Source organism: Anser cygnoides, chromosome 5, assembly GCF_040182565.1.
Source record: "Anser cygnoides isolate HZ-2024a breed goose chromosome 5, Taihu_goose_T2T_genome, whole genome shotgun sequence".
NCBI classification, from domain to species: domain Eukaryota; kingdom Metazoa; phylum Chordata; class Aves; order Anseriformes; family Anatidae; genus Anser; species Anser cygnoides.
The window spans coordinates 28,521,504-28,535,814 of NC_089877.1; the positions used below are offsets into that span (position 1 = coordinate 28,521,504).

Below are 14,311 nucleotides of genomic sequence, written 5' to 3' on the forward strand. Positions count from 1 at the left end.
ATTAACATTCTGGGCTTGTGCCAGGGCCCTGAGCACACCAACAGGCCTTAATTGCTCTGACCAGCCTCAGCTGGCACCTCCACCCCACACCCCATGCCCATGGGTCTGAGAGCTACACTTAAGCCTTGGCCTGAGCCCCCTAGTCCTTCTCAGAGCTAGGCTATAGCTATCTACAGAGTTAGGCACATCTATCTACAGAGCTGACTCTGGGGTGGACTTCTTTGGGCACCGATTACAGTCCTGTCTCCAGTTCGTCTTCCTCCTGCTGACTGGACTCCTGGGACAGAAGAGATGTGATGTGTGAATGCTCAGCCTGTTCTCTTCGGATCCTGCAGGTTTGGAGGACAGTGCCCTGGCTGTTGAGGGCAATGCCTCTGCTGAGGTTATCATTGGCTCCCAGCTTATCATCATCCCTCATAGAGCAACCCCAGTCTTGCTGTTCCCTGGCAGCCTGCACTGAGCAGACTATATCCACGCAAAAATCTCTGCAGCTCTCACGTACTCAACTTGTTCATGTTGAAGGTGAATCCACACTACCTGTTACCACTATGCCCTGATTCAACCAAGAAAGGGAATTGCTGCCAAGACTAGTGAGAGCACAAAACAAGTGATGTATTGTGATGCCAGCAGTGATGGAGCTGAGTTCTTCCCATCCAACCTGCCTGCTTATTATGACAAAACTTGCTGGCTCGCATACAGGCATTCATGTGTCACATCTCTTCGTATCATCAGGCATTGAAGAAACTCAAGAAGGGAAACTGTGTCATCAAGACTGTGCCTGATGCTGCCAATCGTGGGTTTCTAGAGCTGGGAGAATTCCAGCAGGCTCCGCAGAAGGGACTAACACGTGTCTTCTCTTTCCATGGACGTTCTCCTCTAGCTATGTAATGAATTTTCCTAAGTGAAAAAAGGTATGAATGGGAAGTAGAAGTCTACTACTGGATTTTAAAAAGACAGGGGCAGGATATTTCTAGTCTTTTTGGCATTCTGCCACTCACTGAGCAGTCTTGAACAAATCATTTAACTTTTGTATCTACTAGCTATTAGCTTATTATCTGTCCATTAAAAATTTGTGAAACATAATTAATGACTAGCCTTGACTTTTTTTTCACCGTGAGTCAATTAATATTATGTTAGTCTCCAGCTTTTGTGTTAAAGTCTGCCTGGTCAGCTGCTGGAGACTTTCTGCTTCACAGCAGCTCCGAAGTCCTGCCATCTTCTTGACTCCGTGAAAACACATATGTGATCCAAGAGGCACAAAGACAGAAGTCACCATCCCAGACTAGTACTGAGAACAGCCCAAGGGTTTCTATCGTTATTTGCAAAGCATGTCACTATACTCATGTTAAAAAAAAAAAAAAAGGAAAACCAAAACAAAACACTTTCTTTTCTTTTTTTTTTTCTTGTTATTGTTTGTTTGTTTAAAAAGAGGATTCCAGAACTGTGAAAAAGCCCTACTAAGTTCCCCTTTGCACTTGAGATTGCATGGTCTTAAAAATGTGTGTGTTGAGGATAAAGGTTCTGCTCTGTAGTAGTATAATGAAAGCTGTCAGAAAATATGTATTTTTTTCATAATCTCAAATTTTTTCAACGTATAAGCATTCTTATATTTTCCTTTTAATGTGTAATTATTTTTGTTTTGTTTTGTAGATAGGCAAAATGAGTACTGAGTTTGATTTTCTGACCATCATTTCAAGTCAGACATCCATCATGGGTGACCTTCAGCGACTTCTTAGCCAAGGAGAATATGCTCCTTTAACGTCTGCTCCCATGTTTGAAAGCAAGTTTGTTCAGGTAAAAAGTCATTCAAATGAAATTAGTTTGCATGCTTAAGATAAAATTGATCAAATAGATTACCTTTTTTTCCTCTCGCAGCTAAAGAGTTATTCATTCATTCATTCATTCCCACCATCCTTATTCTTGTTTAATACACACATGGGTGTTTCCCTCCCCATACAGACTTATTTTGGTCTCACTTTACAGACAATGGTCCAGCAACAGCAATGCTGAAAATTTGAAGAGGGCAAAGAGTGATGTTTTTGCCCTTCTTTGTTAGTCCCTTATGTCTTCCTGTAGCAACAGTTAAGACTATTCACCTATTTTCTGATTCTGTGCTAGTTCATTAAGGTTGTTTAGCCATTAACTTTAGTTCCGCCTAACATAAATGGCAGCTACCCTTCCTCAGGCACCTCCTTCCTTTCAGTACCTGTGTAGGTGATCTCACAACCTTGCCCATCACTTACCCTAAGCACCGGCCAAAGAACCCTGCCTGACTCCAACAACAGTCTAAACACCTACAATATTACATTCACAGTGTGTCTAAAATGTGAATTCTACTTGCATGATGGACCTCAACAGAGATTTTCATAAGATTTTATTACCTCACTGTAATAATTGCAACATCCTTTGCTCTTGCCTTGATTAATTCAATCTTGCATTGTTGATACACATGCAGAATGCTAATTAGCTGCTACTCCCTATTTTCAAGGTACTTGATTGATCTGCTTTATTTATCAAGCCCCATTTACTATCAAGGAGTCTGCTGCCTTAAACATGCAGCCTGAGAAAACAGCTTCAACACTGACTCACTCACATTCAAATGTAAAATTTTTTGCCTTTGATCTTTTTTTTTTTACATTCTGTCTCTCACACTGAAGAGAGTTTCTACTAGATATCCACTAAGTACATGCACTGTTGTCCCTCAAACTCCTTCTTAGAACACACTTTTTTCTGCTGCCTACCAAAGCCAAACCCTGACAGCAGTAGATAACGTGATTTGATCATGTTATCTTATCATTTTACTTCCTTGAATTTTCTCATGTATCTTTTTCTGTAATTTCATGTCTTATACAGAAGTTATCTGGGATCTTTTTCCATCCTGTGTTTTTACAGCACCTAGCAGGATCCTGTTTCAGAATGAGGTCTCATTAATATCACAGTAACACTGACAAAGACAATGAATCATCAGGACAGTGCCTCTTCCATCATGTTTACACTAAGTGAAATTAAAGTTAATGGTACTCAGGACTTTTCTTACCTCAGCAGTCAGATACACAATAATGGGGACTACACAAGTACCAGTGATTTCCAGTCCTTCTTTATCCATGTTTAACTTCCTTCCTCTCTTTTCATTCATACGTATTCCTGTTTCATTATTTCACATTCCCCTCTCTCCTCACTACTCCATTACGTAAGTTCTAGGACTCCCAGGCCAAAGCACCATGAAATATACTGCTTATATGCTGTCTGAGAGGTCTTGTGACAAATGTCAGTGTTGAACTTGTTGTTATTGTTCAGGTTAACAGAAGAGGGGAGACGATGAATATCCACAAGCAGCCCACCTGCGTCACCATCGGCATCTGTGCTACCAATCCCAGTTCACCGATGCCCAGTGGGATGCTGCTAGCACACACAGTGCATGTATCCCCACAGGAAATTATGACAAATTTCCAGAAATTCTCAGAGCGATCATCCCAATTGGAACAGTTAGCACTTAGCAGGTGAGCGAGCACTAAGCCTTTGAAGAGTAAATAAAAACATGAATGTATTTCTCCTTTCTCTACGGTGTTTTCCTTCTTTTAGAAGTCAGATTATTAACAGACCTCACATTTGCACCCTTTCTCCCAGCGCAAACACAGTGAAGTTAGGAGGATCACTGAAGTTGAAGTACACACCTTTAGGCCCCACTCTAGTCATCATTTCAGGCCAATGCTACCACACAGACAGATGATGAATGGCAATACCTAATAAACCTTTCTCTAAATCCATCAAAAGCTGAAAATTGATGGGAAGATTGGAGGTGCAGCATTGTCAGGGAACAAGGCAGTAGAATAAAGGCATTGTAAAGAAGCTGATATCCTTTGCCTCCATTTTGTGCATTTCTGCTCAGCATTTCTTCCATAGTCAGATAGAGCCACTTAAAGAAGAGTGTCTAGATCCACTCTGCAGATTTTTCCTGCTCCAGTCTCTCACTTGCAATCTTACCCTATATTTAGGCTTAACAAACACAGCATCTTCTTTAGGAGGAGTTGTTACTTGTGCTTGATGATGAGTTTCCTTTTTTTTTTTTTTTTTTTCCTTACAGGTTCTTGCCCTTGAAGTTTGTGGAACTCTCTGTCCACAGCACAGACAAGCACCAACTCATGTTAAAATTAGTAAATGGACGTTCCTACTATCTAGAGCTCTGTGCCCCACCAGACCAGCAACACCACCTATTCCAGCACTGGTTGCAGCTCATCTCTCTCCTGAAACCTCTGAAAAATCCTAGCAATACCAACATTAACATAAGGTGCAAGGCTTCTGGCACAAGTCACGAGAAAGCTCCCAGCCCAAACAATGCATCAGAAAATGTGAGTCTTTGGCAAATAGATATCAAACCTTCAAGCTGAACAGTTAGGAAGTATAATCTGTGCCAATATCGTTTACTATTGCTCAAGCCAAAGCTTTTGTGTGCTTTGAGGGATCTACAGTTCTGTTTATCAAAATAGCTGTCTTGTTGTAAATTACCTACAGAATTCAGGGCAAAAATAGTGACAATACTGGGTGCACCATAACTCCGATACAATTTTAAGAATTAATTAATAGCATACTACATATTGTTCAGTGTTTAGTTTTTCCTCACAGTCATTGGTACGTTCTTAAATGGATCTTTGGAGCTGAATTCCACAACCCACTGAAAAAAACGCAGAGAAGGATGGACATGGCACAGCTGAGACCCATGCAGGGACAGATAAATAATGAGCAAAGAAGGCAAGGACATTTTATCCATTCAAAGTACAGAAAGAAAAAATTATTAAAGGAAATGCTACAGTGGACTGCCAGATGAAGGCAGCTATTTGCTGAATATTCAGTGTATAGGGGATTAATGTATAGGAAATTATCACAAAGTTCCAGATGTGCTGATCAGCTCTGTGCAAAGTATTTTTAATGTCTGTTGCTACTGTGCCTGTTAATCTTTCCTTTTTTTTCTTCTAGAGGGGCAACCCACAAGATTTGACTAACCCCAAAACAGAGGAAGAAGTTGTTCCCAAACCAACCACCTCCAACCAAGTTCCCTTCTCAGGTAGCGTGGGTCCCACAGAAAAGAGCGGAAGGGAAGGGGTAGCAGCCTTTGCCAGCCCCCTGGAAGCAACCAGGCAAGAAACCACCATGCAGTCAAAGAATACAGACCCTCTGGATACAATAAAGAGCAAAAGCAAAGAGAAGAGGAAAAGTAGGTAGGTGTGGCTGGGAAATGATTCTGATGTACTTGGTTTCTGCTGCTGAACTTTGCAAAGTAAAATGTGTTGTTTTGTCTTCAGAAAATACATTAGCGCAACACCTTCACAGAGTTACTGGGGATTTTCCTTATGTTTTTAAATAGACTGGAAAGCTGAAGAATACAGGGTGGGGTTTCCAAGTATCCAGACTTTGGATTCTCAAATGTTCAGGATCTTTCAAAAGTCTGTTCCTGTGTGCCTGCACTTCAAAGCAAGGCTTACTACCTCATTTAGCAATGCTTATTTCAAACAGAGTTTAAAATAGCATCTATTTGAAACTGGTACATAATGAGATTGTTAGGATGAGGCTTTTTTTGAGTTTGTTGGCAATAGCATCACGTTTTTTTCCTGACTTTTTTTTTTTTTAGGGTAGACAAAACAAAGCCAAAAAAAGAAAAAAAATCACAACCTTCAGGTATGACAATTTTTCCAATATTTACTCACTTCTCCATTACTAGTCCTACTTCACAATAGATGAGAGAAGCTGAAACTTCATGAACTGGAAGCTGTGTTGAACAAATGTTCCTATGCTCATGTTAGCTCAGCACTTGTACAGACATATTTTTAGAAAGTACCTTGTGCTCAGTCCCTGTTCTGATCACACCTCACCTTGCAGGGTTCAGTGTCAGATTTCTTCTAGAAATGCCTTGACACTTGACTTATTTGGCTGATGTTATCTGTGCAATATCACTGCAAAAATCAGATGAAATACAGCATGGTGGAAAGGGTCAGAAAGCTGCATGACTAGGCATCGCAAAGAGATAGTGTTGGCCCATACTTCCTCTTTTGGTGTACTGTAAGGCTTCCCAAAAGCCCATAGCTGAGCATAAATTTACTTCCAGACAGTGTGTCTGCAGTGTCTTCAACCATGAGGTCTGGTCCCATGTTCCTAGCAAAATGGACACTCTCCACAATGTCATAGGGGATTAGCATTAGCATCCTTTTTTATATCCTGCATTTCTGCACATAGCTCTACAGAACATCCATCTGGGACAAGCAAGCATCTGAAAGGCAGTCTATATTACTGCTCACAGCTCCCTGTATTCAAAGTTCTCTGTTTCTTGTCAGTGATTAAGCACTGTTTCCTATGCCTGCCAAGGCACAACAAAAAATGGAGCCACTTAGCTTACTGATGCCCCTTACCTTGTGTCTAAACTCATAATCAATCTGCATGTGAGTGAATCACTCTCTTGAACAAAACTTTTTATGGCCTTCCTCTATGTACTTCTCCATTTTACTAAGTCACAAAAGTTTGAATGATCTTTTGTCTAATCAACCTCATTTTTTGTGTGTGAACATGATGCTACCACATACTCCTCTTTGTAGCTGGCTGGTGGGCTGCATGCAATTCCTTGTCCTAGCCAAATGCAATTCCCATTGTTCTCTCTTTTCTTTGAGTTACCGTTTTTGTTTCTTCTCTTGTTTTAACTGTTTCTTTTCCTCAGCCATGCGCATCTTTTCAGCTTTCCCCTCAATTCCTGTTCCTTCTCTCTAGCTCTAATTACCCTTCTCTCACTTTCCAAGTTCTTTTCACCCTGTTCAGTGCCTCTTAAATTGTACCTTTCTCCAAAGATGCGTTCCTCCTCTGTGCAATTGTCTCCCCTCTTTTTCATTTTCTGGTCATGCATCTCCCAGTCTGCATTCTACTACCTGTTCCTGGATTTGCCCTGTTGAGGCAAAGGCAGAGTCCGGTCTCCCTGAGTTTACCAAGTCCTGCAGACTCTGTTCATTCTCAACCTGCTGATCAGCTTTCAGTAGGGAATGGAAATGATCTTCACGTACCCCCAGGCAGCTGAGAAGTATGCCAATATCATGTCAACTGATACCAGCTATGCACAGACTTTTTACACCTCTCAGGTGTTCTGCAAGGACTAAATATTATTTCTGCTTTGAGGTGAGTAGGTGATAAGTAGTTTGTAGAAATGACTGAAGGAGAACAGCATGGGAGAGACTGGGAAAAGGCCAGTTTGGAATACAGAGCAGAAATTCTAGTAAATCCCATCATTTGTAGACTGAAAAGAGAAGTAGTGAGAAAAGTTGAAAATCAGTTGCCTCTGGTCAGTCTTTCTTCCTTTGTGGTTCTTGGTGTATGTTTATGTTCTCTGTCCTTTTCTCTCGTTTGAGTCCTGTTTCTTTTTCTCTTTCATCTTCTGCTTTCCTGCGCTGTTCTGAGCACATCCTCATTGTGTTTTTGTTTTTGTTTTTGTTTTTCCAGGAAATAGAAAGAGCGGCATTATGTCAAGTCTTGGCTGCTTCAAGTAATAATTCAGGTGATTTGTCAGTAAGAAGGAATAAATAAAATAAAGCAAAGCATCCTGTATCAGATGCAGTTGGAATAGGGGCAAGATGTGCATATATAAAACAAACAAACAAACAAAAACACTGCTGCAGAGTTCAATTCTCTTCATAATCATTTGCTATTGCAAAACTAACAATAACTAAAACATGAACACTGCATTTCTCTGTATTAATTCACAACTAGCAGCAACAAATGCATTTTGATCATTGACACTGGAATCAGTACAGTAAGTACACTGTACAGTACACTGGAATCTACAATAAGATGTAGATCTTACTGTAACTGAGGCCATTTTTCAAGGAGAAGACTCTGTAATGTGCAGCAGAAGACAAAGAAATAGACACTTGAATTAACAGTAATGCTTGAATATAACTTTTATATAGGATTGGGAAAGCTTCTCATGCAAGCAATTTTCAGAACACTGCAGGGGAACAACTGAGAGACAGCAATACCATGTCACGGCCACAAAATCATATTATCACAATGTTCATTTCTGTGAGCTTCTAGAGGAATGTGAGCAAATCACTTATCCTCTTTGTTCCTCAGCTTCATTTGTAGAATGAGGATAGCCAGACCTCTTTTGAAAATCGCCATGTGATGTACTAATGAGAACCATTATATAAGAATTAGGTATTGCTGTTACTATTATTATCACTTAGACATTATAAATATTGCTATCCTTTTGGAATACTGAGCAGCAGCTTTTATAGGTCATACTTGCTGCACTACTAAGCATTTGGCATTATGCCAGATAAATATCTTACTTTCTGTGACTGTATTCACTATAAAGGTAAAGGCAGAGACCTACAGTAATGAACACATCTACGCTGCATTTATGGGGCACTGCCTAGCTCTAATCCATAGTACACAGGACTGCTCCATCAGTCTTGGTATGACAGAAAGGCTGCCACCACCTGAATTACCAGTATTCCTTCAGGCAGTACCCAAGAGTTGATGGGAGGTATCCCACTGAGAGATCAATTTACCTTATTCTAAAAGCTAAGTTAGCAGCCAACATGGCATGAGTTGTTCATATTTAAATTTCTCCTTTCAATTTAGAATGTAGTTGAACTTTTTTTGTCTTAAAAAGTAAAAAATAGACCTGTTCCAATCTATCCAGCGACCATTCATTCTTTTCTTCCTTCCTCACCTCAGTGATTATCACGCATTTCAGACCTTTCCAGAACTACTCAAAATTCACAGTTGTTAGTACAAGAACTTTTTCTACAATTCTGCAACAATGCAGCTGTCTTCCATCTCTCTGCCCACCACACAAAGAAACATCTGAGGCTTTACATCATTTACCAATTGATGAAATAACAGATAGTGACCAAAACGACAGGTGAATTCCCCTGACTCAGGAATATTTGTGTAATTTACAGCACGTAAACTTTATACGTAATCATAGCCGGGTCCTGCACCTGGGACGGGGAAATCCTGGCTGCACGTACAGACTGGGCGATGAGACACTGGAGAGCAGCCTAGAAGAGAGGGATCTGGGGGTCGTGGTAGACAGCAAGTTGAATATGAGCCAGCAGTGTGCCCTGGCGGCCAGGAGGGCCAACCGTGTCCTGGGGTGCATCAAGCACGGCATCGCTAGTAGGTCAAGGGAGGTGATTGTCCCGCTCTACTCTGCGCTGGTGCGGCCTCACCTCGAGTACTGTGTGCAGTTCTGGGCACCACAGTATAAAAAGGACATGAAACTGTTGGAGAGTGTAAAGAGGAGGGCTACGAAGATGGTGAAAGGCCTGGAGGGGAAGACGTACGAGGAACGGCTGAGGTCACTGGGCCTGTTCAGCCTGGAGAAGAGGAGGCTGAGGGGAGACCTCATCACAGTCTACAACTTCCTCGTAAGGGGGTGTCGAGAGGCAGGAGACCTTTTCTCCATTAACACCAGTGACAGGACCCATAGGTAAGCATGAGAGATGGAAGTAGGCTTTTCTCCAAGTGAGCACAGAGGATATACATAATTCATAGCTTTCACAGAGACAAATGCCAATCTAAAGTTCCTTAAGAATATAAATTAACTGAATACTCTTTGGGGGCAGCCTACGTGTAATCAGATTCCTGCCTAGGATGTCATAAGAAACAAGTAATGGTAAATGCAAATTCTAGTTATCACCAAAAACATGAACAAGGGTGAAATACCAGTCAGTATACTTGGAAATTCCAATGTTATTTTCCATGGTGAAAAAACTTTCTGGATTTTTGTTTAGTGAATGAACAAAGTTGCATTTACTGACAAGGAAGAAACTTTTAGGCAGTCCCTGAGAAAGTCGTTGTACGGCCTATTTTCTGCTTGAGGGATAGTGAGTGTTTGAATGATACATGATTTATGAAGTGCCATTGTCCACTCCATGAACAAACATAAAATACCGCAAGAACAAGGATCAGTAACAGTATCTTCACTATCATACACAGAGAGACTGGCTGCAGATGTTTACTATCAGTGACTTCACACAAGACAAAATTAAAATTGTAGAACATTGGAAAACTCACAATACATATTTTGAATATTTTTAAGTAAAGCATACTGCATTCAGAAGGTCTTTTGCATTAATCAGAAACAATTGTTTTGCTAGCACAGAGGTAATAACTATGACTGATTTCATATCAAGATATACTGAATATACTAGGTAACACAGAATGGAATGCAATAAATTAAAAATTTAACTAGCAATACCTCCCTCATAAGCTAAGTACCATGTCTGGGAAGCGTCACACATTACCTATGATGATAAAGAGAAAATTAGTTTGCTTCCAAACAACCTGCCAATGTGTAAGACCAGCACAGATAATCTATTCCTAAGGGAAAAGTTAAAATCTGCTAAAGCAAAGTGATCAGATGTTCAAGTGCATTTTGAGAAGAGTGCCTTTCAGTTGGGAAACAACATAAAGGTTTTACACTTCCTTGAAATCACAGAGCTAAACTGTTGTGAGTAAATATACTTGCTCCAATTATGTGTATTTAAATGTCATAACAGAAGACAAGCTGATGAGCCAGGATGGAAGAACTGACAAAACACTTCCACAGATACTTAGGTTATGTTGTGGTAAGTGGGACAAAGATGTCCACTAAAGCTTGTGACAGTTGTTCTGAAGTCATTAATGTAGCAACGTGACACTTACTAGAATAATTCCAACTCTTGAGCACTGTGTTTCTCTTCACTGACTGAAGATGTAGATATAGTCCTTCACCTGCAGAAACCAGGGTCAGTCTCAGAACAGTACCTTGTGTTGCCAAAAATAGCCACTTCTACACACAGAGTACCCTAACCTGGGGGTACGTTAGCAAACCTTGAAGAGACACAAAAGACTGCCGCACTATGCAAATGGTACTGTTCAGCCTCAGTTCACTGGAATACAATCTAAAACGCTCTCAGTCAATGCTGAAAAGAATAAGCTACTTCAGACTATTGTGTTTCCCAGACTGCAATGCTGCGAAGAAGGTTGAATTGCTTGCATTGCAAATGCAATAAAAAAAAATACTGTTAATTGCTAGGCTGGAGCAAAGAAAAATAAATCAGCACAGATGCTTGCTGGGTTACATACCAGAACAGTCTTATACTGAGCTGATTCAGTAGACTGGTATGCAGCATTGGCTTAACAAGCCGATGCAGTCTATCAGCTCCTCTAAAAGAAAAAAAAAAAAAAAAAAACTGCTGGGAGAAAGACAGTCACTGAAGATCCTGCAAGCCAGCAGAGCTACCGAGCATAATGTGTTTGACTACACTTTTTAGGAAATACTGCAAAGTAGAGTGGTGTTCATGTAATGCATTCCAAAACAGTTTTCAGTTTGAATGAATTTTATTTCCTCTGCAACTTTCTGTCAAGACACAGATTTATGAGAATGGTTTAGCATTTATCCTGTACCTCACAGATTTATCCAAGGATGATGAAGGCTGTCCGTATAGCTCCACATAGTTACGTGGAAATGATTATTCTATTGGTATCAAAACAATGCCTTCCTTAGAGATGACTGTGAAGCTGCTATTGCTTTCTTGGGAATGGTAGTTAAGCATACTGGCTTTGCTTATGGCAACATATGAAAAGTGATTTGGTATTGTCCCTTATAACCACACATTTTCACACAGTAAGCATCTGAAACGTGCCTCTGTTGCCCAAGAAGCAGCAATGGAAACCTACTGGCATCTTATGTCTGTACAGAAGGCATTATGCTGAGATCAGCATGGGTATTTACAAAGAGACTGGATGCCAGTCCGGAATTTCCTGTGCCATGACACTCCAGATTTATGCATATGATGAAACACATGAAAGATTTTTTTCTGACTGTACACAAGCAATACACCCAGCACCCACCCAGATGCCCATATTCATTTCAAAAGTTATGGAGTCTTGGCTGAGACTGGATTTCTTAATTCCAGGTCATCATGCAGTTGAGGGTACAGAAAATTAAGAAACCCAGACTTCAAGAGGAATAACATATTTTGGTTTCAAATCAAGAGCTCTCAGTAAGTGCTGGTTAACTGGCCAGAAATGACCTATACATGTGAGGATTAGAGGGAAGTGATATAAAACTATGCATGCTCGCAAACCTAAACAACTTTAAACTAGAGTAATTTGTTATGTCCACATCAATAGCATTACTTATTACCTGTATTAGTGGGTTTCAAGGTATGCCTCAGAAGTCACTATCTATCATTTCTAGGGTCATACATAGAGCACATTATTTTCTACTAGCATGTTTCTCAAAGAAGAAAATGTCAGCCTCTCTTAATTTTAGTTTCAGAATATTCCCAATAAAACTTACGCAGTTATGCAGATGTTTAGTTTTCAAATAAAATAGTTTTTAAGCATTGCTTTAAATGCTGGGGAACTACAGACATCCTGGCTGGTAGTTAGCTGCTCCAGACGTTGTTTATAATCTGCTGAAAGCAAGCTCAAAAACCAACAGAAAAATCAAACGAAAGTTTTAAGAATAATAATTCTGAAAGTGATTCTTCCTCAGAGAAATTTTCTATATAGACACTCGTGTAAAGCTGCAGTACAGAATAGCCACAATTGTTTTTGCGTTGGTAATTAAAGTATAATAGAGATGCACAAGCTGAAAACCTACACTAAACACCAGAAACATAGCATACGAGATTATTTCAGTGAAGATTCAGAAAAAGGAAACAGGAAGCAGAATTTTGGTGTTCTTTATGTAAATTTTACAGTATTTTACAGCTGTCTTACTGTACATGTAACTTGCTTTCAGGAGAAAGATTTATTGCATTTCTGGTTTATGCAATATATATGAACAATATACTGTAGTGTCTTACTTTTGACAAATACATAAAGCTTAAGCTTACAATGAAGCATTATCAAACAGGTGGGTCTCATCATTGGTATAATTACTACTAATAAGCTGCTTTTCAGGAAAGATGATTGTACCTGGGGAGAATCTAAAAACCACAAATGTCTTATTTCATTAGGATTTACTACTTAAGCAGTTTCCTCAGGTGGTGGTGTGGTTTAACCCCAGCAGGCAGCTCAGCACCAGAAGGCTGCTCGCTCACTCTCCCTAGGTGAGATGGGGGAGAGAGTCAGAAAGGTAAAAGCACAATGGGCTGAAATAAGTAAGCTTGCTAGGTAAAGCAGAAGCTGCTTGCACAAGCCAAGCAAAACAAGGAATTCCTTCACTACCTCCCATCGGCAGGCAGACGTTCACCCTTCTCCAGAAAAGCAGGGCTCATCACACATTACGGTTTCTTGGGAAGCCAAACACCATCACTCCTAATGCCCCTCCCCGACCCCCACTACTTCTTTCCCCCCAGCTTTTAGTCCTGAGCATATGCCATATGGTACAGAATATCACTTTGGCCAGTCTGGGCCAGCTGTCCTGGCCGTGTCCCCTCCCAGCCTCTTGTGCACCCCCAGATTCCTCACCAGCAGGGCAGCACAAGAAATACAAAAGTTCTTGGTTCTGTGTAAGCACTGCTCTGCAAGAGCGAAACCATCAGTGTGCTATCACCACGATTTTCATTCAAAAACACAAAACACAGCATCATACAAACCTCTATGAAGACAAGTAATTCTATCCCAGCCAAAATGTGGACAGGGGGTATGAACTGTTGAAACTTTTGTTGGTTCTTGCTCTATTCTGTCATAGATCTGTGAGTTATCTCATGGGTTTTATTTCTTTACAAATACATTTACATACATTTACGAGTATAAGAAAAGAATCTACACAGAGTAAAATGAGTAGAAATGAAAAATAGCTTTTGTTCTCTATTCACGGATTAAAACAAAGTAATCAAACTGCCAGATAAACCCAGCAAAAAAAGCATGTGCAAGCTGACAGTAAGGCAGGGTAGCACTAAATGATAAATAAAATTCTGTCTTGACTTTGGGCTTTAGGATACATCCAGACTCGAAATGGCAAGTCAGGGAAGACCAGTATGTATTTTGTTGCAAACTGATAATTGTTATAAATGGCATGGCAGGAGACTGTTTTCCAGAGAGTATGTACTTTGGGTCCTTATAGATTTATTCAAGATCATCCCAAAAATGGAGAGTTGCACTGAGGAAGGCACACAGATGACTGAAACAATATCAGAAAGACAGACACGTATAAGAGTAACATAAAAACTACTCACAGAAGATCAAGAAGCAGCAAACAGATGTAAAAAGCCAAATGAAGTAATCACTAATTTGAGTATAACCATATAGGGAAAGAGAAAACAGTGGCAAGAAAAGATCATTTTTACTGCCTATTATCTTTCTGGACTAAACATAGTGCCCCAAATCGTTC

General features: G+C 40.2%; 1 protein-coding gene and 1 long non-coding RNA gene across 3 annotated transcripts in view; one reads left to right on the forward strand and one right to left on the reverse strand.

Moving 5' to 3' along the window:
* Positions 1 to 14,311, reverse strand: part of LOC106031688 (uncharacterized) — a 37,645-nt gene that overhangs the window by 20,086 nt on the left and 3,248 nt on the right. The window lies entirely within an intron of this gene.
* GARIN2 (golgi associated RAB2 interactor family member 2) lies at positions 559 to 7,588 on the forward strand. Of its 2 annotated transcripts, XM_013174213.3 has the most exons (7): positions 743 to 911; positions 1,651 to 1,794; positions 3,298 to 3,500; positions 4,085 to 4,349; positions 4,975 to 5,216; positions 5,627 to 5,673; positions 7,474 to 7,588. In XM_013174213.3, the coding sequence occupies exons 2-7, from the start codon at positions 1,660 to 1,662 to the stop codon at positions 7,518 to 7,520; spliced, it is 939 nt and encodes a 312-aa protein (XP_013029667.3). In that variant the 5' UTR covers positions 743 to 911; positions 1,651 to 1,659; the 3' UTR covers positions 7,521 to 7,588. The 2 variants fall into 2 exon arrangements, with proteins under 2 accessions (XP_013029668.3, XP_013029667.3); XM_013174214.3 differs by lacking the exon at positions 5,627 to 5,673 and having other exon boundaries at positions 559 to 911; positions 7,474 to 7,495.